The sequence below is a fragment of the Clavelina lepadiformis genome, chromosome 4 (genome assembly GCF_947623445.1).
Source record: "Clavelina lepadiformis chromosome 4, kaClaLepa1.1, whole genome shotgun sequence".
NCBI classification, from domain to species: Eukaryota; Metazoa; Chordata; class Ascidiacea; order Aplousobranchia; family Clavelinidae; genus Clavelina; species Clavelina lepadiformis.
The window spans coordinates 16,623,974-16,648,634 of record NC_135243.1 but is presented as its reverse complement, the minus strand read 5'-3'; the positions used below and the strand labels follow the sequence as shown (position 1 = coordinate 16,648,634).

At 34.8% G+C, this 24,661-nt stretch overlaps 2 protein-coding genes and 1 pseudogene across 5 annotated transcripts; all 3 read left to right on the top strand.

Annotated features, from left to right (window-relative positions):
- Window positions 1-1,795: 1,795 nt before the first annotated feature.
- Window positions 1,796-3,988, top strand: LOC143453008 (uncharacterized; annotated as a pseudogene).
- A 5,718-nt stretch (window positions 3,989-9,706) lies between these two features.
- Window positions 9,707-22,000, top strand: LOC143453168 (solute carrier family 2, facilitated glucose transporter member 7-like). 4 transcript variants are annotated; one of them, XM_076954339.1, is made up of 10 exons: window positions 9,707-9,827; window positions 10,036-10,167; window positions 17,185-17,452; window positions 17,581-17,702; window positions 17,893-18,060; window positions 18,716-18,807; window positions 19,604-19,775; window positions 19,860-20,023; window positions 20,204-20,348; window positions 20,543-22,000. In XM_076954339.1, the coding sequence occupies exons 4-10, from the start codon at window positions 17,643-17,645 to the stop codon at window positions 20,723-20,725; spliced, it is 984 nt and encodes a 327-aa protein (XP_076810454.1). In that variant the 5' UTR covers window positions 9,707-9,827; window positions 10,036-10,167; window positions 17,185-17,452; window positions 17,581-17,642; the 3' UTR covers window positions 20,726-22,000. The 4 variants fall into 4 exon arrangements, with proteins under 4 accessions (XP_076810454.1, XP_076810455.1, XP_076810457.1 ...); XM_076954342.1 differs by lacking the exon at window positions 10,036-10,167 and adding an exon at window positions 16,985-17,116 and having other exon boundaries at window positions 9,737-9,827; XM_076954341.1 differs by lacking the exons at window positions 9,707-9,827; window positions 10,036-10,167 and adding exons at window positions 16,680-16,776; window positions 16,985-17,116.
- On the top strand, window positions 10,201-14,251 carry LOC143453167 (solute carrier family 2, facilitated glucose transporter member 7-like). The gene is made up of 7 exons (XM_076954338.1): window positions 10,201-10,737; window positions 10,912-11,079; window positions 11,729-11,820; window positions 12,613-12,784; window positions 12,869-13,032; window positions 13,204-13,348; window positions 13,539-14,251. Exons 1-7 carry the CDS (start codon window positions 10,642-10,644, stop codon window positions 13,719-13,721), a joined length of 1,020 nt encoding a protein of 339 aa, XP_076810453.1. The 5' UTR covers window positions 10,201-10,641; the 3' UTR covers window positions 13,722-14,251.
- Window positions 22,001-24,661: the final 2,661 nt, after the last annotated feature.

The window sequence follows — 24,661 nt, the reverse complement described above, 5'->3', positions numbered from 1 at the left end:
ATACCAGCTTTCGATCCTTTACAGGTTAAAACAGGAACATCAAAACAAAATTAATGGCCTTAATGGTTGACGTCAACCGTTAAACGTACATACAAGACATGCAGCACATGGACAGAAAAACTGCCTATGCAGAAAAAGGGAATTAGGATTGAAGTATGATGTCCGTCAAAAAAAATTGTAATACCCAAAGTCAACAAGAAAAAATGGTCATATTAAACATAACTGGTCAAATAATATATAATCTATGGTTATAATTTAAACAATTTTTACTGCAATTCTAAAACTAAAAGCTTTTTTTTAGGTAATTGACAGCATTATAACTTTGTTTTCTCATCTTTATTTTTGAAATACACTGGAGGAGTGGAAGTAGATACTCACTGCCATGTGGTAGCAATCAAGGCACTAAGTGCAAAAGTTATATTCATTACATAAAAATTGACATGTTAAATGTTTATCTTTAAGAATAATGTTTAAGATATAGATTTTTGAAATTGAATTTTTGGTAGAAAAAAATTGATCTATTTCAACTATTATTATTAATATATTCCACTAAAGAAATAAATTGGATAGTGGTCAAATTACGTAACAGGCAATGGACGCTATTGCGTTCAGCAGAATTCCTCAGATTTTGTCTAGCGACAAATTGTCGGGGAAAACAAAAACCAACTGTTATGCATTTTTGGGACACAGTCTCCAGAAAACATAATTAAAAATTGTGTTGCTGTCTACTACTACAGTAATAATCATATATAAATAAAAAGGTGTGACGTATAGTTTTTATCTTCCTGAATTACCGCAATGGTAAGTACTGCAACACAAATTTAACCGACAAATTTGCAATGATGTGATTGATGAACATTGAAAGTAATTTTTATTGTATGGTTGATATAGCCTAGAACATCAACTACGATCTTGAACACAACAACCTTTTTTTATTGTGAAATATTTTTTATTAACTAACTATTTAAAGAAAAATTATTCCTTTAAGGAATAACAACTTTAATAGTTGTGTTATATAAACCTTTTATGTAGGCTATCTGGCTATCATAGGTGACGATTCCCAGGGGGGTATGCTCCCAGTTGTGAATTATAGGAGGGCAGAATATAGGTTCACTCCCTTGGTTTTGATCTTCTGTAACGGCGTGCACCCAGATTGCTCAGTTTTCTAAGTGCGCTTTTATAAGTAATAGGGTAGGCTAGCCAATATGCGAAAATACCCAGTAAGCGAAATTTTGCCAAAAATCGCTAATCAAATTTTAAGTTTTGTACATTTTGAAATAAAATTTCGTGTGCAACATTTTAAAGCCCTTTTCTGTTAACATTCAAATTTTCAAGTTTCTACCTACAAATTATCCTTGTTTTGTATCAAAAGAAACACACCGTAGCCTTCTCAAAAAAACCTAAATTTCTTGCTGAGTTGGTCCCTGTACAAATCTTTTAATTTTTCACGAATAATAGGAGCTAGAGAGCTCTTTTTTCTTCATGGATATCTATGTTTTTCGCACACTTGCGCAACAGATCCTCCTCTAACTCTCTTTAAATTTTCGTAGAGCTCTTTCATTTTTAAATTTCTTTTTTATTCACTTTTTCTACGTTGGTCCAACTTTGGTGCGGTAGTCAACATGCGAACGTAATTTCACAGAACCGTAAAATCCTTTGAGTCACACATGGTTCGTTTCAGTGCACTGGTGTAGGTGTGTCACATTGCTCTGTACATTTTTGGTGGAAATTTTTCAACAAACGTTCTTCTCAGCTACTTGAAAATTTCGAGACGTTTCTTTGGTATCTGTGAAGGATGCCTGGCCATCTTATCAAAAGGAAAACAAAGTATACCGAAGACGATTTGAAGTCAGCTCTCAGAGAGCTTTCTGGTGAAACATCCTCTGGTGAAGGTGCAAACGGAAAAGTTACGTTTAAAGCTGTGTCTGAAAAATGTAGTATTCCTATTACCACACTCCATGATCGTATAAGTGTTAAGCTATTTTTACTGATTTTTATAGGTTTATCTAAATTTGGTTATTTATGAATAAGAAAATTTTTTATGGTAACCAACTAATTAACCTGTTTTTCTTTTTATCCAATCGCACGTGCATGGATAATTTTTTACTGCAAGTTTAAACAAATCCTTCCCAAAAATAGTGGAAGAATAATTTTATTGTGAGTAAGTTAAGCAAATTTGCGTATTTATGGTTTACTATAGGAGAGCGTTCTTCATTGATACCCAAACGTGGGCCAAAAACCTGCTTAACCGCAGAAGAAGAAACTCGTTTGAAGGAATGGTTAAAAGGTATGGCTTTGAGAGGATTTGGTTTATCAAAGGAAGATTTAATCCAAGCGGGAAAAGAAATGCTAGACTTAAGTGGCCGCAACGTTCCTATGTTAAGGACAACGTTCCTGGTAAGTCATGGTGGTATGGCTTTAGATCAAGACATCCCGATTTAAAGATCAAAATAGCAGAACCACTGAAAATGTCTAGAGCAGTTGCTTGCACAGAAAACAAAATCCGTATTTGGTTTGATGCGTACGATAAAATTTTAACTGAATATGACATAACTAGGGCCCGCAAAAGTCAATAAAGTCAAAATTTTTTAAGGACCTCGTCTGACCACGAATCAAAAAATAAAGTTGTTTTCAGCACCTAGGGGATTGTTACTAAGAAGTTTATAGGTCAAAATAAAGTCAAAATTTTCAATAAAGTCAAAATTTGTCAAATTATGGCTTTTGACAAAGTTTTTGTGTTTCTTGAGAGTAATTTTTGTAAAAATCCTCGTGGAGGCATTGTAAATCAGGAACTGCGACACAATTAAACCATATTAACCCATAAAAACAGGAAATAAGTCACAATGCCCACTTGGATCAGCAGTAACTTTTATCGCAAATTGTCCATTGTTTATTCATTGTTGCGTATTTAAATAATTCTTATAAAAGACTTCCTCTTCATAAACGTGGTCTTTTCGAAGATCAACAGTTTGGATTTTAGGAATAGCCTACTGACATTCCGTATTAGGCTACAAAAATGCCTAAGCAAGCTAAATCGTCTTCAGCAAAAGTTAGACAGATTTGTCGAGATTTTTCTGATTAATTGTTTAATCTGCTGTTTATTAGAATTTACCATGCGGAGATAATCGAGGCAAAGTGCCTTTTTCACAAGGACAAAATAACACAAGCTACCTAAATCTATCGCCAAAAAACACGACGCACTTTTTATAATCCATAAAACACCTTGACTTTTCGACAAAATATTACGTTTGGGTCTGAAATCGACAAAATGTTATGTTTGGGTAACTGGAGGAAGAACTGTGGCCTCTACAAATAAGCAATTTCGTTAGGTCAAAATAAAGTCAAAATTTGATAAAAATAAAGTCAAAAAAAAATTTTTTTAGGTCAAAATAAAAATGGCCCTAGACATAACCTATCCATCATTCTTTCTCAACTGTGACGAATCTAGTTTTCCACTTCATACAAAAAGCGGAAAAGAAGCTTCAGACAAGATCCATCGGAAAGTCTATAACATCACCAGTTGCAACAAAGCTCAAATAACAGTTTTAATATGCATTGTTGCGATGGTTCCATCCTGCCGCTTTACATTTTGTTTACTGGGATATCGATGAACCTCGTATATGCTCTGAGTCTACTTCAAAATTCAGGAGTGTTTACGACTGCTAAAAGACACTTTAAAAATCGAGGCAAACATTTGTGAAAAACAGAAAAAAAAGATGAAAGAAAGATTTTGAGACTTTCTAAGACACAGAAAAAGTACAAAAAAAGAATAGGAAAGAAGCAAACTTCAAACGAAAGATCGATGTCTATCTCAGAGTTTTTTTGTACAGAATGTTGTGTGCAGTTTTCAGGGGGAAAAGACGAACCCAGGTGGGTAGAATGCGATAATTGCGATCGCTGGTATCATGTTAAATGCACCCACTTAGATCCCAATCTCACCCAACATGAAATCGAAAAACTCACTTACCTCTGTCATAACTATGAGTGAAGGCATATCTGAATGCTACTTTCAGATGACAATTTGAATTTTAGCTCTGTTTGCCAATCTTTCTGTTGTTATTTTCAAGTTGTTTGCTTTTCGTATTGTGATTCCTTTTAAGCGTGATTTTTAAACTCATTCGTTGCGAATAATTTTGCTGTTTTCGTTGAATTCTTGAAAGAAAAACAAACACATTTTATATAAATGCAATGCCTCTGATTGCACGTCGATGTTGAACATTGATTGATGATTGTGGATTTGGATGTTTGTTTATCTCAAGTTTCCGATGTTCTTCAGCAGTAAATAAAACGATTCGCTACTTCTGACTTCTTGGATTTCTTGGTATTTGGCTCGTTTTCTTTTAAACTGGTCTTAATACTTTGGTGTATGCGGTGTGCCGTATAGGCCTATGCGTCAAATATTTATCTTATCATGTTTGGGCACACCCTAACAAGAATAGCACCTTACTTTTCCATCCCTACAGTCCATGGAAAAAATTAACGATACGATTAGAAAGCGCCTTTGCTTGGAATCAGCATGCAATACTAAAAAATAATAAAGGTTATGGTTTCTATTCGAAACATATAGAACTTACTATACGTTACTATACACTATACGTTTATTTTCGAAAAATGCCTTTTTTATGGAAAAAGTTTGACAGGGTTTAAAGCTTGAATGAAACTTTGATGTCTATTTAATTAAAATTAATCAATCGGAATACTGTAAAACTAGTTTGAATAAGTGTGAAATTCATGTTTCTTGCATTTGCACAGTGGCGCAAAAATTTCTGGTGCAACATTTGGTACCACCTGAAAGATATTTATTAAAAATTTTCAAATTGGAAAGTTTAGATTTTGCGCGGAGGATTTTTTTCAAAAAAAAAACTTTGCGTGGAATTTGCGCGAATTGCCTAATTTTTGCTGCGAATTATATTTTTCACGTTCGATTTTAGAGCGTTAAAATGTAGCGATTTGTGTTGACCTCGCACTCACCTCACTTCACTCATGCAGCTGACATACCTACTACTGTATCGTTGTAATGAGATGTTTTGGAAATGACCTCATATAGCCTATCCTACCACCTTGCGGCGGAGACTTATAAATCGCAACTCCGGTAACATTACTACAGAGCAATCCCGAATAGATCTGGAGTTATTTGAGGTCGTGGAGTTGTGCTAGCACTGTTCAGCATCATATGCGTCGGAAGACCACGGTAGGTATTACAAATTGTTACAAAAAGAACCGCGGGTTCAATTGTGCCCTGCAGAAATCTCAAGAAAAGCTCCGAAATTGTGCGGATTGCGGATAAAATCACACAATTGTGTAAATTTCTGTTAACATAAGCCAATAAAAAAGTGGGAACACCGAGTTAGATTTCTCAGCAAAATCATTTGAAATTTTGGGTCGAATCATTGCATTTCTATCACGTCGCGCTTGGTTCGTCATTTTGGAGTACACGTTATTTAACTCAAAAGTGTGATGGATGGAGTTTTATTCGAGTACCTGTTAGGTTTACCTAAAATTTGTATTAATTGCAAAGTTAATCATTTTTTCTTTTGTTTACCGATTTTATGCTTTATATTTACCTTTACTTTGCTGTATAGTCCATGCTTGACCATCTGGTATGGATGCTTAAATCACGCATGTTGCTTTGCTACGCGGTTATGTGCGGCCGTGCTGCGTCGCTTTGCCCTTTTGTTGTTTTGGGTTCTATGATCTTGCTAAGATTCTGCCAGAATGACAGTTGTTCGAGTAGCGATTGGGCTCGCCTTGCACTGATCGGTAATATCCATAGAAATTCGACAAGGAAGACGCTACACTACGTTTGATGTGTGACGCGTGTTGTCTCCCTTCGGCTAGTTTTCTTTTGCAATTTTCTTTTCTCTTTTAACTTCGCGTGAGAAATCCACAAAGGCATTGATTCAAAAAGAAAGACTTCGGAAAATATTATATCTTTCAATATTAAGATATTCCAGATATTAAGATATTATATGGAAGATATTATGTCTAAACTTATTTTAACTGGATATTTATGTTTCAAACGAATGTACATTAGTCTCATGTGTGTACAATTGTGTCGGCTTATCGTATCAAAGGATCGAAAAGTAATTGCAATGTAGCTAACAAAAGTGCAACAGCTTTCGAAGCACTGTACCCTGTAGTTACAATTATAAGCAATGCAACATTTTAAAAAATGTTTTGGACATATTAGAAGCTATATGGCAGTGCTTCCCAAACTTTTTATTCTCTCGGCCCCTTTAAAAATTTTACACTAGCAGCGTCCTATAGCCAACTCCAATTCGGTATTGTTGTGGATACGATACAAACAGGCCCTGGGTATTGGAAATTTAATTGCACTCTTTTCAACGATGCGAAATTTTCTTAAGAAACAAAACGACTTATTGAGATATTTCTCAGTAACTCGTTTTGTATGACTTAGAACTACGTCTTCATTCAGATTTTATGATCTTCCAGATCTTCGTCCTCTGCTATAATCTGGGATGCCATGAAATCCGTAGTGGTAGGTCATACAATTAAGAACAGTGCATCTGAAAAGAGACAGTTAAACAAAAAAAAAATTATGTGATAAGATAACGCATTTAAGTGCAAGCTTAAATCGAGATTGGTCAGAAGGAGAACTTGAAGAATTATGTGCTTTTCATTGCGAATTTGACTCTTTAATTCAAAATAAGACTCAGAGTGCCATTGTGAGAAGTCGCGCAAAATGGACGGAGCGAGGCGAGAAAAATACTGTTTATTTCTTGCGCCTTGAAAACCGATCTATTGCAACCTCGGTTATAAGCCGTCTTAAAAAAGCTGATTTAACTTTGACTGATCAAAAAGATCAGATCTTCTAGATCTTTTGGAAATCTGCGAGTTTTATGAAAGCTTGTATAAATATCGCCCAGTCGATGAAGACGTTTTAAATGAAATAATTGCTCAATCCACCACCCCTCAACTAAACAATGATCAAGTGCAAAATTGTGACTTGGATATCACTGCGACAAAATGCGCAACAGCGCTTAGAAAAGTATAAAGGTGAGTCATGGCAAAACGTTTCTGATTACGTTACGTAAGAAAGTATTTTTAATCTTAATGACATTAAGCACCTTTTCAATTACAACATTTATTCAATAAACAAAAACCTAAAACAACTTTAATTTTAACAAATCAGTCTTTATACGGTATAATCATAATTAAACTAGTTAAAAAAGCATTTACCACTCACAATTATGCACAATGATGCAATTGAATTGATATATGGATAGCTGCCATATCGTGATTAGAATACCGGATTTAAAGGGGAAACTTAACTGTTACTCAGAAAACTATATTATTTCTAACGTTACAACATGTCACTTTTAACTGATATAGCCGGTAGGATAGATTCATTTGATAATAATGGGCACAACTCATAATGTATGATATCGTTGTTTTGCTGGCACAATAAATAATAATTAGCACATATACTGTACTTTACTCGTTCTTTATAGGGTGCGATCGTTCAATGGTACAGGACGAGTTTAAAAGTTACAAAGTACAGTGATAAATATATAAACATTCTTTTAAGAAAAAATATTGCAATTGTAAATAAAGAAATTGATGGCAAATAGAGCTTACATCAATATGACGTCACATAGGTAAATTTTATCAGGCGTTACCATCCGCCTTGGGTAGGCTTACCATACGTCCCGTTTTAGCCGGGACAGTCCCTCTTTTTAAGGCTTTGTCCCGGCGTCCCGCTCAGTCAACCCAAAGTCCCGCTTTGGCATTTAGTCAGCCAACATTGCCCCACACTACACGAATATTAGCATGCTGTGATAGGTCTGCTTAGCCAACTTGCTGAAGAGTGATGCTCGATGCGTGTTCTTGTTTCGTTGTGTTAAATGTGAAAGTAATTGTTACGTCATTGTAACGGGTAATTGGTCCAGTAGTGAGTTTATTGTTAGCGCATTCGCTAGTTCAGTAATAGTAGGCTAGTAGGAGGTGATCTTTTTGCAGTTAGGTTATGGAAAGAACTTATCTCGTTCCGGTACTTGTTTGCATTTCCTTCTGCAAAAACCATTTGAATGTGAAAGCCCTTACCACCTGCAAAATTAACACTGACTTTTCCTGCTGTGATTTTTATGAGAAAATAAAGTCGAATAAAGACTTCTTGAAGAAAGTATTTTTTACAGAAAAGTATGATTGGACGATTATGTAAATTTACAAATGCTTGAACATTGTTTTGTTTCTTAGTAAAATGAATTATTTTAGTTTTTCTTGGTGTCTTACTACTTTAGTTGTCCCTGACGATAGGAATCCAAAATAGTTGCATACTCCTAGTAAAATATGAACCACATTTATCTGATAAGGTTCGTTGTTCTGAAGCGTCCCACTTTTCAATCACAAAAATATGGTATGCCTAGCCTTGGGCAAAATAAAAATAAAGTTTTTCTTACACTCTGCTATGTATAGTATGATATTACTTGCACAGCAGCATTTTACACCTACTTTGTTGTAATTAAAATAATTTTGTCCGAAAGGTTTGCTTAGCCACTTATGAGTAAAATAATCTCACTTTTATAGCTATAGACAAACATTTTTTCCAAGCTTATGTAGGCTTTGTTGCACGTAAATCGTTCATTTTGAAAACAATATATCACCTGAGTATGCCCTTATAAGTGCATGGGTGCATGCGTAACCAAGGTTAACCTTAAACAAGAAACTTTCCGCTTTTACCATCAACGTACCACCCACCATCATTATAATCATTAGAATAACGATTCGCGGGTAGCGTGACATGCTTCGGGGAAGAGTAGTAGGGAACAAAAAAAACGTGTACGTTCTGTCTACGTCTACAATTTCCTAAAAACGATAAAACGGGTCACAAGTGCCACAACGGTAAAATATTACTACACAGTACACAATAACAAACTACACCGCAAACTAGTGCCTTAAAAATTGGATTATATAATATTAAAATGCAGTGCTTCTTAAAACAAGTGCGTAAAGATATTCTCGTGACACATGGTCAGTTGGTCGTTCACCGTCCTATATGCTAGTAAGCCACCTTTCATGGAATATCTTTAATTGCGTCTTTACCTTTAGGTGATCAGATCGTAAACAGATTTTTTGACATCGTAAATGTGAATGTAATTCTTGAACTTTATAACCAAGCCATTCAATCAATGTACCCTATAATGGTATTATTGATATATTCGTGTTAACATTTAGTCCTATAATATAATTTTCTTTGTTGGTTAAAACAAAATACGGTACTCAAATTCCCTTTACATGAAGTTGTATTCCGACAGATTTTTGGCGTAGCAAATCCGGTTTGCAAGCATTACTGATCATACAGATTCAGGACGTTTATGCTTGAAAGTAATATAAACGAGAATTTAATCTAGGCAAAGGTGTTGTAAAATATTCATAACGACTGACGTGGGTTAAAAATTCTTTTTTTTTTCAAAATCGTTACATTTTAAGCTGTGGTAAACCTGAATAATGTTAATCAGAATGCCGTAGGCAATAGGGCATGTTGCTATACTTTTGTGGTGTTTTGAGGAAAAGGTCATATCGATTTTAAATTAATGTTTTAGCTTTTATTTGCACAATTTCTAGGCCTAATCGTTTAGTAAATATTTTTTTTGCTATTTTTTTCGACGAATTAGTGATAAATTAGTAATTACACATCGGCGCATTATGCATTTCAAATTATAACTAAATAGTTTTTTTTCCTTATGCAAATGCGCATTGATTTCAGATATTTACATTAAGGTTAAAGGTATCAACGTACACTTTGTAATATTAATATCAGTCTAAGAAATAAAATGCAAGAGCCAAAAAGTATTAAAAATGAAACAGTAAGTATTGCAACCACATCGTTAAGTTTGATTATAATAAAAAAACATTAATTCATTTTTGAATATGGTAAACTATTACGTTAAGCATATTGTACAAAATACTTATTTTCAAACCCGGTATACATTAGACTATTTTTGGCATAGCTTACATTATTAAAATAAAGTCTAGGTAAGTTTAATAAAAGTAAGGCTGTCGTATTTGCTGCAGGTAAACTCGCGTTTTGCTGTGGTTTACTTGTTTATGGTCTCTACAATGCTACCGATTTTAGTTGGATACCACCTTGCATGGATGAGTCCAGTGATGTTAACATTACAAACCGGATTCAATCAAACGTTTCAAGTAAAATTACATTAAAAGTCTTAACAGTGATTCATTGATTATATCAATGCTTGATTCATTTTTTATAGAATCGATATACTGTGGTTATGCCAGAAACGACGTGGACTACCATACTCACATTGGCGACATCGACCCTCATAATAGGCTGTTTTATTGGGGCTGTTTCTTTTAAATATATATTAAAATACATATCAAGCAAACGGACCGCTCAACTGTGCCATTTAATTAATATTATAGCAGTACTAATCACAGCGCTCGCTGGTGGTTTAACCTTGTCATATGAAACCTTCATAGTCGGTCGATTATTAGCCGGAATCGCTTGTGGAATCGCATGGGGTAAGATTATAACATATTGGGATGAGCAGCTCCACGTGTCCCGATTAAATATAGTATTGTAACAGTTTCCAATAGTGAAAATGTTTGCAGTAAGCTTACTAACGGTACGCAGGTTTATCACAATTGTTGGTGGCTGAGATGAGCGCTAAAACGTCACAAACGTTTTGGCAAAGTATGATCGGTATCTCAATTGCTTTTGGGTGTGCACTGGCCGTAATAATATCACATCCAAAGGTACATGTGCAATTTTTTTACCTTACAGTCTTTAATAGTATACTTGCGTATACATAACAAACTCGCTAAACTCCAATATATATATGTGTATATACATTATACACATAGTGTACATGAATACATAAATAAGCCTACCATGTAATAAGTGTGCATAACTGCATTTATCGTGAAAAGATACTGGGAGGACAGGGAAGATGGCCGATTGCAATAAGTTTGGTGGCAATTCCATCGCTGATATATTTGACCGCAAGTGCAAGGTTTCCGGAAACAACATATTATCTCATCCGTAACGGTCATAAGAGTGAAGCAGTTTTGGTATTACAAAGGATGCGAGATGGACAGGTGGGAGAGCTGAAATTGTTATAGCTTTTACAAATGACCAGGGCTGTGTAGCCTATTCATGGAGCGCAATGTGTACCCTGACCAGGCAAGGACCCTGCAAAATTTGAGCTCATAATTCCTATGGTGGGTCACATAGGCCTGCTGCTTTATAATATTTCATCAAGAAATCTAACATAAAGAAAAAAAAAGAAAATTATTTGAACAAGCCAAATTTTCAGTTGTTATTGTAAAAACATCGAACATATTTCAACAGTACCTCAAAAAGTTTGTGAAATCATTTCACATTTAGCCCACACTTTGCCCTGCATCTTGTTTGGAGAAAGGTGGGAGTTGACACGTAAACCTGAACACAATTTTAGAGTGTACATCTACCTCACATGAGCATAAACTGGTGCATAGCTCTACCGCGCGGTTGGAATATCTTCTATAGAGACACAAAAATTTGTAGCTTATATATTTCTTGGACAATATTTTTTAACTTTTGTGTTGTGAACCTACCGCATGCTTAGTTTATGAGAGCGCGACAATAAATGTGAATTGCAAGTAAATAGGCTCAGTATAAAGTTGCACGCCCGTGCCAATTGGCCCGCTTGAAATCCTGCAACACTGGCCTGGAAATGACAAGTTTGAAATCATATTTTTTTTTCAGGTTGAAAGCGAAATTGAAAAAATAGAAGCTGAAATTAATATTGCCAGCAAACAACTAGGAATACGCCAAATTTATAGAACGCAGCAGTACAGGTATATGACTACTTTCTGTATTCATAATAAAGTTTCTCAACAGAACTGTAGTTTGAAAGTCGGTCGAATTGAGCATTTATATACATACAGTAGTCTGTAACTAACAGCTATGTTAGGCTACCCTTTTCATCGTTTCCATATGCAGCTGTACGTTTTATGAACAAAAGACCTACTTCATATTAGCGATGTAATATACATATATGTGGGCAGTACCGCGGTACTATAGTAACGAATTACTGTTCCGCGGTACTTTTTCAGTACCGATACCCATACCGTCGGTACTTTTGAAAAAAAGTACCGAATCTCTGTACCGAATTAATTTCAAGAAATTTCAGTCGGTACTAGTAATTGGTACTTTTTACGTGATTATTTTAAAATTTTATCAAGTGCATTTTCAAAAATACATGTTAATTAATCCTTAATACTAATTTTAGCATCTGTTGATCGTTTTTAATCTAAAAATGTCAAGCGAAATTGCATTAATGTCACATATGTTTTGACCTAAAATAACCTTTACCAGGGGCATAATCGAGGCAAACATTGCATTTGCAGCAGAATATTTTTCACAAAAAGTGCCGATACCGAGTACCGACAAAGTAACGAACTACTATTTTAAAATAGTACCGAATACCGGAACAGTCGGTACATTTTTTGCCAAGTACCGGTACCGTTACCCACGGTACTTTCAAAACCGGCTGTCCACATCTGGTAATACAGCTTAAACATTTCCATAAGAAATTTAAGCCTACGTGTACATTAGGTATATTTAAATGACGAAATATTATTTTTTAGAAATCAGTTGTACGCTGTATGTGCTTTGCTGGCCAATTTGATGTTTACCGGGTTTAACTGCTTTATCCTTTACATGGATTTAGTTTTTATCGATGCAGGCATTCCTCAAGATCGCGTTACTTATGCTACCATTGGTGTTTTTTCATTGCAAATCGTCACAACGTGTGTTTTGGTAGGTTATTATCACATAAGGATTATCTGAAATTAGTTGACTTTATGTTGCGAGTGCTGAATGAATCGAAAGTTAATCTTGCAGTCTAGATTGATGTTGAGGTTTGGGGGAAGAAAACTTTGCATTTTGGCGAATTCAGGCATAATCTTCAGCCTTGTTTTGTTTACTGTAAGCCAAGCAACTCGTCATCTTCAATCAGCTGCTGTGATGTCGTATTTTGCAATCGTTGCTGTCGCATTACATTTGACGTAAGATGTTGCACATTGACTGTATGTTATTTTGAAAACTGATTGCCTTGAAATAGATGATGATATTGTAGTGCTTATGACAGTTTCATGTGCTAACGCCTTAATCATTAGGCTAATACTGCCCAACATATACCTTCTCATATCTTTTTCACGACAACAATACATTTTTAGGTGCACGAATGGCCTTACCATAGCTCAGTTGGCTATTATAAGTGAAATTACGATCGAACCTACACGAGCTACATGCGTCTCAGTAGGAAATGTCATACTATGGATTTCATCTTGGCTAGTGGGATTTCTTGCACCTTATTTACAAGTAAATAGGCTATAAACTAAAGCTACTTTCTCAATAACATCTTGTAAGCTTGGTTCTGCATGTACAAGAATTTAATAGCATACTCGATATAAGTAATCTGATATATGAATGATAATATTTTCTTTGAAAATTATAATCCTTTGAAAAACACTGTTGATTGCCTGTGACTAACTCTGCCTAAAACTGCCAGGAGTATTTGAAAGCGTACAGCGTGACACCATGGCTCGGATGCACAATATTATTTCTGATCTACATCGTCATTTTCATTCCTGACACGAAAGGCAAAAGCACCGATGAAATTCAAGCAAAGTTCCGGAGAAAGCAAATATTTAGATCTAAGCAACCACCTTCCTCACTATCAAGGGTTTGCTGACAAGGAAACAATTTGACTTGATAACTATAAAAGCAATTGCAGTAAATTTTGCAATAAAATTAATGAGGTCAGAAAAATTATTTAATTTTAACATTAAACTTGAAAAGGTTGGAAAACGTTGATTGTGTGCTTTGTACATTAACTTGCAGCGAGTGACTCATAGTGATAAAAATATCGTTACTTTGTTCAAAAGATTTGTTTTTCAAGGTTGTTTTCAATTTTCAATTCTCAATTTTGAATAAACACTTGCACGATTTTTTTGTTGAACCAAGCGTTAAGCGCACTGGTTAGAACTTAATTTAGATTTTAGCAATTTTTAACATTTTTTTTTTATTGTAGTAACTGTTAAAACGCTACAATTAACCATAAGATTGGTTGGTTGATTTGCTATGTTCTGTAACGTGTATATTTCCGTACAGACACAAGTACGCTGCATAAAATTTCGTTTATAAAATTCCAACATTGGAGAAAAATTTTAAGTTACTTCACTCAACATAATTCGGAGTACGCTATAGCTAGGTTTACTTTTATATACTTTTATACTATATTTTGTGCTCTTTTACTCCGAAACTGTAGAGTAGCGTGTATTGTAAATGAGGACATACAATATGAAGAAAAGGGGCCTACACACTGAATTTGAAAATTTGAATGTTGGCTAACTTATGGACTTTTAGGCGTCGAGATTTCCTTTGTACCCTAAGCTTTATTGGTTCCATCGTGGTATTACACAGACACACTCACACAGTTGGCGCTACCGGTGGATCCGTTTTTAATGCATTCAGTTTAAGGCTTAGACTACATATACAAGTACGAATGTTTGTGCGTGTGCCGATTGGCTGACCATGCATTATTTTGCGATTGCGTTGCCGTGTGACGATGCATCCCAACTATTGTGCAGGCACCTTTATGTATTGTTATTCATATTATTAGGCTACATAACCAATGCACGGTGAACTATGAATGGCACTGTGGCCAGCGCTGATTCAGCGTGTTTAGATTACAATATTATTTTCGCTTTTTCAACACCTAGCGGTTAACTTGTTTTTCCGTATTGCTGATCGGTAGCGTAATTATTGCTTGATTTCAGTGTGCTGTGCTGTTTATATCGTGGTTATTAGCCAATCATTAGCTTAGTTTAAATTAAATCATACAACTACCGTAGAGTATTCTAGAATCAATTTAAAAAAAGGCTAATGTAATTATGTAATAACTCATTTATTATAAATTAGTAAATTAGTAAATTAGAAATTACTAAATTAGTATTCAGTTCTTTCGATGCTTTTCGATGGTTGCTTCTTTCTTATTCTGATGTGCTATTTGGTGGGTGTCATTTATTGAAGTTTAGTCGTGTCGTGTTCCATTTGCAAGGTATAATTTGTTGAATACAATAAGTTACTTAAATACTAGTGTTGTGATACGTTACTAACTATTAATCATGGGGGCAATGATAAATCTCAGACGTTACTACGACAACCATACTTAAAGTTTTGTTTAATCATAAATCACAAGCTTCTGATAATGTTTTAGTAACGATTAAATAACATAACATCGTTACCTCAGCACCCCGATTCACTAAATATAATTAAAAACGGGCTTTTTTGCTTGTGTTGGTAGGCTACTTAATAAACATAGGTCTTTATGCACTTTAGTGGTTTTTGACCATCGCGGATTCAAATCAGTATACACCAAACAATAAAGTCAGATACGTCTGGAGTCAAGGTGTTAATTAGCCATTACATCACGATACTTCAATTAGCCATATTAGTCTGTGACTATAAGTTCAAACTAAAAAATTCGTCTATACCAACTATATATGTTGCAACTGGTTGGGTTACAACATGCGATACTGCAGAGCTTGGCATAGGTTCACTCAATATTTTGAGTGCATAAATTGCATTCTTAGGTCTAGTATACATATGCACAACCACAGGGTGCATTTGTATGCTAGACCCCAGTTACTGAAACTGTGACATCATCTGACTGTGCACTTGTTTACTAGTCCTGCATTGTTATTTACCAGCATCCCAACAAGACTGATGGACGCTGTCGCGCTTTTCGACCTACTTTTAAAACTGTTAGAAACGCAGCCAATTGGAACCATCACGTGACATAAGAATATTCTATAAATCTATACACAAAACAGATCGTCAACACGTGTGCAACATGTTCTAATAATCTAATTATTCGTTGTGCTTTCTATGTGTTGTAGAAGTTTGATAATTGCTCAAACCTAAGGCTACACGTGTTTATGTGTTCAATTTCAATGTGTTTTAAACGGTTTTCAGAGCAAAATTGATCTACAACACCACACAAACACTTAGAAAACACCAAAAAGCATGTTTTGTGTATTCCAAGTGTTGCTTTGGTGTTAAAAAGGGATGACAGTGTATAGTGGTGTTATTGATATATTCGTGTTAACATTTATAATATAATTGTCTTTGTTGGTTAAAGCAAATTACAATACTCAAATTCCCTTTACCTGAAGTTGTATTCCGATAGATTTTTGGCGTACCAAATCCGGTTTGCAAGCATTACTGATTATACAGATTCAGGAAGATTATGCTTGAAAGTAATGTAAACGAGAACTTAATCTAGCCAAAGGTGTTCTGAAAAATGCATAACGATTGACGTAGGTTAAAAATTTTTTTTTGTTTTTTCTCAAAATCGTTAAATTTTAAGCTGTGATGAACCTGAATAATGTTAATCAGAATGCCGTAGGCAATAGGGCATGTTGCTATACTTTTGTAGTGTGTTGAGAAAAAGGTCGTATCGATTTTAAAGCAATGTTTTAGCTTTCATTTGCACAATTTCTAGGCCTAATCGTTTAGTAAATAGTTTTTTGTTATTTGTTTCGACGAATTATTGAAAAATTAGTAATTACACATCGGCGCATTATGCATTTCAAATTATAACTAAATAGTTTTTTTTCCTTATGCAAATGCGCATTAATTTCAGATATTTACATTAAGGTTAAAGTTATCAACGTACACTTTGTAATATAAATATCAGTTTAAGACATAAAATGCAGCAGCCAAAAACTATAGAAAATGAAACAGTAAGTATTGCAACCACATCGTTAAGTTTGATTATAATAAAAAAACATTAAGTCATCTTTGAATATTGTAAACTATTACGTTAAGCATATTGTACAAAATCCTTATTTTCAAACCCGGTATACATCAGACTATTTTTGGCATAGCTTACATTATTAAAATAAAGTCTAGGTAAGTTTAATAAAAGTAAGGCTGTCGTATTTGCTGCAGGTAAACTCGCGTTTTGCTGTGGTTTACTTGTTTGTGGTCTCGACAATGCTACCGATTTTAATTGGATACCACGCTGCATGGATGAGTCCAGTGATGTTAACATTACAAATCGGATTCAATCAAACGTTTCAAGTAAAGTCACATTAAAACTTTTAACAGTGATTCCTTGATTATTTCAATGCTTGATTCATTTTTTATAGAATCGATATGCTGTGGTTATGCCAGAAACGACGTGGACTACCATACTCACATTGGCGGCATCGACCCTCATAATAGGCTGTTTTATTGGGGGTGTTTCTTTTAAATATATATTAAAATACATATCAAGCAAACGGACCGCTCAACTGTGCCATTTAATTAATATTATAGCAGTATTAATCACAGCGCTCGTTGGTGGTTTAACCTTGTCATATGAAAGCTTCATAATCGGTCGATTATTAGCCGGAATCGCTTGTGGAATCGGATTGGGTAAGATTATAACATATGCAGCTCCATGAGCAACAACATGAGCAGCTCCATGTGTCCCGATTAAATATAGTATTGTAACAGTTTCCAATATTGAAAATGTTTGAAGTAAGTTTACTAACGTTACGCAGGTTTGTCACAATTGTTGGTGGCTGAGATGAGCGCTAAAACGTCACAAGCATTTTGACAAAGTATGATCGGTATCTCTATATCTTTTGGGTCTGCACTGGCCGTAATAATATCGCACCCAAAGGTACATGTACAATTTTTTACCTTGCGGTCTTTAATAGTATACTTGCGTATACATAACAAACTCGCCAAATTCCAATATATACATGTAAATGTATATATACATATATATAGTGTATACTGTATACAAATATATAAATAGGCCTACTATATGTAGCCTAATAAGTGTGCATAACTGCATTTATCATGAAAAGGTACTCGGAGGACAGGGAAGATGGCCGATTGCAATAAGTTTAGTGGCAATTCCATCGCTGATATATTTGACCGCAAGTACAAGATTTCCAGAAACAACATATTATCTCATCCGTAACGGTCATAAGAGTGAAGCAGTTTTGGTATTACAAAGGATGCGAGATGGACAGGTGAGAGAGCTGAAATTATTAAAGCTTCTACAAATGACCAGGGCTGTGTAGCCTAGTCATGGAGCGCAATGTGAACCCTGACCAGACAGGGACCCTGCAAAATTTGAGCTCGTAATTCCTATGTTTTTGGTCACATATGCCTATTGCTTCATAATATTTCACCAAGAAAGCTAACATAATGAAAAAGAGAAAATTATTTGCACAAGCCAAATCTTCAGTTGTTATAGTAAAAATATGGGGCATATTTCAACAGTAGGCTACCTCCAGAAGTTTGAGAAATCATTTCACATTTAGCCCACACTTTGCTCTGCATTTTGTTTGGAGAAAGGTGGGAGTTGACACGTAAACCTGAACACAATTTTAGAGTGTACATCTACCTCACATGAGCATAAACTGGTGCATAGCTCTACCGCGCAGTTGGAATATATTCTATAAAGACACAAAAATTTGTTGCTTATATATTTCTTGGACATAATATTTTTCATTTTTTGTGTTGTTAACCTACAGCATGCTTAGTTTATGGAAGCGCGACAATTAAATGTGAATTGCAAGTAGACTAGGCTCACTATAATGTTGCACGCCCGCGCCATTTGGCCCGCTTGCAATCCTGCTACACTGGCCTGGAAATGACAAGTTTGAAATCATATTTTTTCAGGTTGAAAGCGAAATGGAAAAAATAGAAGCTGAAATTAATATTGCCAGCACACAACTAGGAATACGCCAAATTTATAGAACGCAGCAGTACAGGTATATGACTCCTTTCTGTATTCATAATAAAGTTTCTCAACAGAACTGTAGTTTGAAAGCCAGTCGAATTGAGCATTAATATACATACAGTAGTCTGTAACTAACAGCTATGTTAGGCTACCCTTTTCATCGTTTTCATATGCAGCTGTACGTTTTATGAACAAAGGAGCTACTTCATATTCGACATGTAATATACATATGTGGGCAGTACCGCGGTACTATAGTAACGAATTACTGTTCCGCGGTACTTTTTCAGTACCGATACCCATACCGTCGGTACTTTTGAAAAAAAGTACCGAATTTCTGTACCGAATTAATTTTTTCAAGAAATTTAGGTCGGTACTGGTAATTGGTACTTTTCACGTGATAATTTCAAAATTTTATCAAGTATGTTTTCAAAAATACATGTTAATTAATCCTTAATACTAATTTTAGCATCTGTTGATCTTTTTTAACCTAGAAATGTCAAGTTAAATTGCAAGCGATTAACGTCACATATGTTTTGACCTGGAATAACCGTTACCAGGGGCATAATCGAGGCAAACATTGCATTTGCAGCAGAATCTTTTACACAAAAACTACCGATACCGAGTACCGACAAAGTACCGAGCTACTTTTTTAAAATAGTACCGAATACCGGAACAGTCGGTACATTTTTTGCCAAGTACGGTACCGTTACCGACGGTACTTTCAAAACCGACTGTCCACATCTGATAATATAGCTTAAACATTTCCATAAAAATTAAAGTCTACGTGTACATTAGGTATATTTAAATGACGAAATATTATTTTTTAGAAATCAGTTGTACGCTGTATGTGCTTTGCTGGCCAATTTGATGTTTACGGGGACAAACTGCTTTATCCTTTACATGGATTTAGTTTTTATTGATGCCGGCATTCCTAAAGATAGCGTTACTTATGCTACCATTGGTATTTTTTCATTGCAAATCGTCACAACGTGTGTTTTGGTAGGTCATTATCACATAAGTGTTATCTGAACTTAGTTGACTTTATGTTGCGAGTGCTGAATGAATTGTAAGTTAATCTTGCAGTCTAGATTGATGTTGAGGTTTGGGGGAAGAAAACTTAGCATTTTGGCGAATTCATGCGTAATCTTCAGTCTTGTTTTGTTTACTGTAAGCCAAGCAACTCGTCATCTTCAATCAGCTGCTGTGATGTCGTATTTTGCGATCGTTGCTGTCGCATTACATTTGACGTAAGATGTTGCACATTTACTGTAGGGTTATTTTGAAAACTGATTGCCTTGAAGTAGATAATTATATAATAATATTGTAGTGCTTATGACAGTTTCTTGTGTTAACGCCTTAATCATTAGGCTAATATTAACCAACAAATACTTTCTCATATCTTTTTCACGACAACAATATATTTTTAGGTGCACGAATGGCCTTAACATAGCACATTTTGCTATTATAAGTGAAATTACTATCGAACCTACACGAGCTACATGCGTCTCAGCAGGAAATGTCATACTATGGATTTCATCTTGGCTAGTGGGATTTCTTGCACCTTATTTACAAGTAAATAGGCTATACACTAAAGCTACTTTCTCAATAACGTCTTGTAAGCTTGGTTCTGCATGTACGAGAATTTAATAGCATACTCGATATAAGTAATCTGATATATAAATGATAAAATTTCTTTAAAATTTATAATCCTTTAAAAAAGACTAACTTATTGATTGCCTGTGACTAATTCTGCCTAAAACTGCCAGGAGTATTTGAAAGCGTACAGCGTGACACCATGGCTCGGATGCACAATATTATTTCTGATCTACATCGTCATTTTCATTCCTGACACGAAAGGCAAAAGCACCGATGAAATTCAAGCAAAGTTCCGGAGAAAGCAAATATTTAGATCTAAGCAACCACCTTCCTCACTATCAAGCGTTTGCTGACAAGGAAACAATTTGACTTGATAACTATAAAAGCAATTGCAGTAAATTTTGCAATAAAATTAATGAGGTCAGAAAAATTATTTAATTTTAACATTAAACTTGAAAAGGTTGGAAAACGTTGATTGTGTGCTTTGTACATTAACTTGCAGCGAGTGACTCATAGTGATAAAAATATCGTTACTTTGTTCAAAAGATTTGTTTTTCAAGGTTGTTTTCAATTTTCAATTTTCAATTTTGAATAAACACTTGCACGATTTTTTTGTTGAACCAAGCGTTAAGCGCACTGGTTAGAACTTAAGTTAGATTTTAGCAATTTTTAACATTTTTTTTTATTGTAGTAACTGTTAAAACGCTACAATTAACCATAAGATTGGTTGGTTGATTTGCTATGTTCTGTAACGTGTATATTTCCGTACAGACACAAGTACGCTGCATAAAATTTCGTTTATAAAATTCCAACATTGGAGAAAAATTTTAAGTTACTTCACTCAACATAATTCGGAGTACGCTATAGCTAGGTTTACTTTTATATACTATATTTTGTGCTCTTTTACTCCGAAACTGTAGAGTAGCGTGTATTGTAAATGAGGACATACAATATGAAGAAAAGGGGCCTACACACTGAATTTGAAAATTTGAATGCTGGCTAACTTATGGACTTTTAGGCGTCGAGATTTCCTTTGTACCCTAAGCTTTATTGGTTCCATCGTGGTATTACACAGACACACTCACACAGTTGGCGATACCGGTGGATCCGTTTTTAATGCATTCAGTTTAAGGCTTAGACTACATACAAGTACGAATGTTTGTGCGTGTGCCGATTGGCTGACCATGCATTATTTTGCGATTGCGTTGCCGTGTGACGATGCATCCCATCTATTGTGCAGGCACCTTTATGTATTGCTATTCACATTATTAGGCTACAAAACCAATGCATGGTGTACTATGAATGGCACTGTGGCCAGCGCTGATTCAGCGTGTTTAGATTACAATATTATTTTCGCTTTTTCAACACCTAGCGGTTAACTTGTTTGTTGTGTATTGCTGATCGGTAGCGTAATTATTGCTTGATTTCAGTGTGCTGTGCTGTATATATCGTGGTTATTAGCCAATCATTAGCTTAGTTTAAATCATGCAACCACCGTAGAGTATTCTAGAATCAATTTAAAAAAAGGCTAATGTAATTACGTAATAAATCATTCATTATAAATTAGTAGATTAGTAAATTAGTAGTAAAGAAGTAAAGTAAAAGTAGTAAATTAGTATTCAGTTCTTTCGATGCTCTTCGATGCTCTTCGATGCTCTTCGATGCTCTTCGATGCTCTTCGATGGTTGTTTCTTTCTTATTCTGATGTGCTATTTGGTGGGTGTCATTAATTGAAGTTTAGTAGTGCCGTGTGCCATTTGCAAGGTATAATTTGTTGAATACAATAAGTTACTTAAATACTAATGTTGTGATACGTTACTAACTATTAATCATGGAGGCAATGATAAATCTCAGACGTTGCTACGGCAACCATCCCTAAAGTTTTGTTTAATCATAAATCGCAAGCTTCTGATAATGTTTTAGTAACGATTAGGCTAACTACCATAACACCATTACCTCAGTACCTCGATTCATTAAATATAACTAAAAACTCCCAATTCAAAGAAAAACGCATTTAAATTTAAGTAAAAAATATAAACTTAAAATATTTTTTCAAATAGGAGCATTATTATAACAAAAAAATTGAAATCAGAAATAAAGTCATTAATAATACGAATACTAAATTTAAAAATAAACACAAAACTTAAACTAATATAAAAATAAAGGCAAGAACAATACTACAATAAAATTTAATAAAATGAAATTAAAGTTAGGATTAAAATCAAACTTAAAATCAAAATTGAAATAAAAGATTAACGTTAAATTCAAAATCAAAATGTAAAGAGAACTCAATGTGAAAGTTATATGAAAAGCAAAATGCAATATTGCGCTGTGGTCTATGGGTGCCAGTGTCAATGTTTCCAGTAGTTCCAATTAACCTTTTAAGGTTATAGTTTGTAATGTTGTAGTTGGATGTCTTGCAATTAATTAAGGTCGCAGCAGAACCGTTTTCGTTGTCGTCAGAATTTTGGAAAGTATTAAGGTTAAAGGGGATTTAACAAAACTGACTGAGATTTGTGGTAAACTTTTTAATTGTTGTTGGTTAATGTGATGTCAGATTTTCAAAACAGGTAGAGTTACGGACAGATTTATCTAAGAATGTGAATTACCTTGCTTATGTTTTCAATTTGTAATGTTTCCATTTGTAAAAACAAATATTTTTAGGGCTAGCTTCGGGAAAGAATGTTTTTTAAAAATTGTTTTGGACTTAATTTAATTGATTATAAAGTTTTAATAATGGGCTTATTTGCTTGTGTTGGTAGGCTACTTAATAAACATAGGTCTTTATGCACTTTAGTGGTTTTTGACCATCGCGGATTCAAATCAGTATACACCAAACAATAAAGTCAGATACGTCTGGAGTCAAGAGGTTAATTAGCCATTACATCACGATACTTCAATTAGCCATAACTGTGGATAAAATATTCCATTACCTTCCTTTTTAAGCTAATCCATTTATTACTGTTTACGCTTCAAAAGTGATAATCGATTGGCTAAGGTAGCCGAGTGATTGAAAAGTTAGAACTATAGAAATAAATTCCATAAATCATTATCAGAAAAATATATTGGTAAAGGGAAAACCCCTTTCTAACGCTCGCGCTAGATTTAAAGTCAAGCATATATTGATATTCCGTTGTGTGGGCCTAAGTGCATTGTAGAACCCAGTGGTCACAATTTGCCGGAAGTATGCGGTAGCTAAAAACTAGCTTACCTATAAAAATTCTGGTAATTGTAGATATAATAATACAGTCGTTAGTTTTATTTACCAGTTTGTAGTTAAATCAATCGATTATGAAATCTCCAAATAAGGTTGAGAAACCTGGAAGTGTAAGCTAGCCTACTGGGAAGTGTTGCACCTGCTTGGCTAATACCCGCACGCGTTAATCAAATTTCACGCCATACAGTTTTATCTTAACGCCAATTTATAACAAATAAATAAAGAAAAGCTGATTGCTTGAACGGCCAGTTTATAATAAATAAACAAAAAATTAAGGGTTCAGTCACAATCGCCATCACAACGCCATCACAACTAAACTTGCATCTTTGCATGCATGAGTTCTAGTCGAAGATTGCATACTCAAGCATAATTTCCATTAACTTAAGGTGTGCTATTTTGCATTTAATGATTTGGAAAGGATATCTGTGCACTCCATTTTCAATTGCTTTAAAGATTGAATAAGTCAAACTACAGAGCTGTGTACATTCAAACAATACTGTGTAATCCATACAACTATAGTGGTACTTTGCCAGTCTGCAGAGTATGGAAGTTTTCACTGAGATCTTGAGTGTGCAGATGTGAAATTCCTATGTCTGCTGGTGGGTAAGGACGCAGCTGGTGTGCACTGCGGCTCGTTGCCCAAGGTTGTTTGGCGCTTGTGTTAGGCAAGGTGCATCCTTGTACAATAGAAATCGCGAAAGAATCTGTATTTCCCTTTTTTTCGAGACATCTGTATCTCTTCGTGTATATACTGTTTTGGCCAAAAATTCTCGGACTTCCTCTTTTCCATACTCTACAGTCTGGCATGGCTAAAATTGTAGCAACTGCACACACAAGCTTTATGACATGAACGGCGAAATTTTTTATCTACTTTCCGGTTTATAATAAATATGCCTAAACAACGAAAAGCTGGTTGTTTAAGGTTGGTTCACTTTTGCGTTGCATTACATTGCATGCATACATTTTTGCACACCCACACTTGCTGTCATTTGCGGTTGATTGACTCAACCAAGATCTTGCTGAAAATGGCCATACTCTGCAGTCCAGGCTACAGTGAACTACAAACCCATAA

Bases quoted from the DNA above. Each gene is read 5' to 3' on its own strand.
- LOC143453167 (XM_076954338.1), top strand. From the start codon at position 10,642: ATGAGCGCTAAAACGTCACAAACGTTTTGGCAAAGTATGATCGGTATC. The intron at 10,738-10,911 runs GTACATGTGCAA...TATCGTGAAAAG, and splicing joins TAATAATATCACATCCAAAG to ATACTGGGAGGACAGGGAAG. The intron at 11,080-11,728 runs GTGGGAGAGCTG...TTTTTTTTTCAG, and splicing joins AAAGGATGCGAGATGGACAG to GTTGAAAGCGAAATTGAAAA.
- LOC143453168 (XM_076954339.1), top strand. From the start codon at position 17,643: ATGATCGGTATCTCTATATCTTTTGGGTCTGCACTGGCCGTAATAATA. The intron at 17,703-17,892 runs GTACATGTACAA...TATCATGAAAAG, and splicing joins TAATAATATCGCACCCAAAG to GTACTCGGAGGACAGGGAAG. The intron at 18,808-19,603 runs GTATATGACTCC...ATTATTTTTTAG, and splicing joins TATAGAACGCAGCAGTACAG to AAATCAGTTGTACGCTGTAT.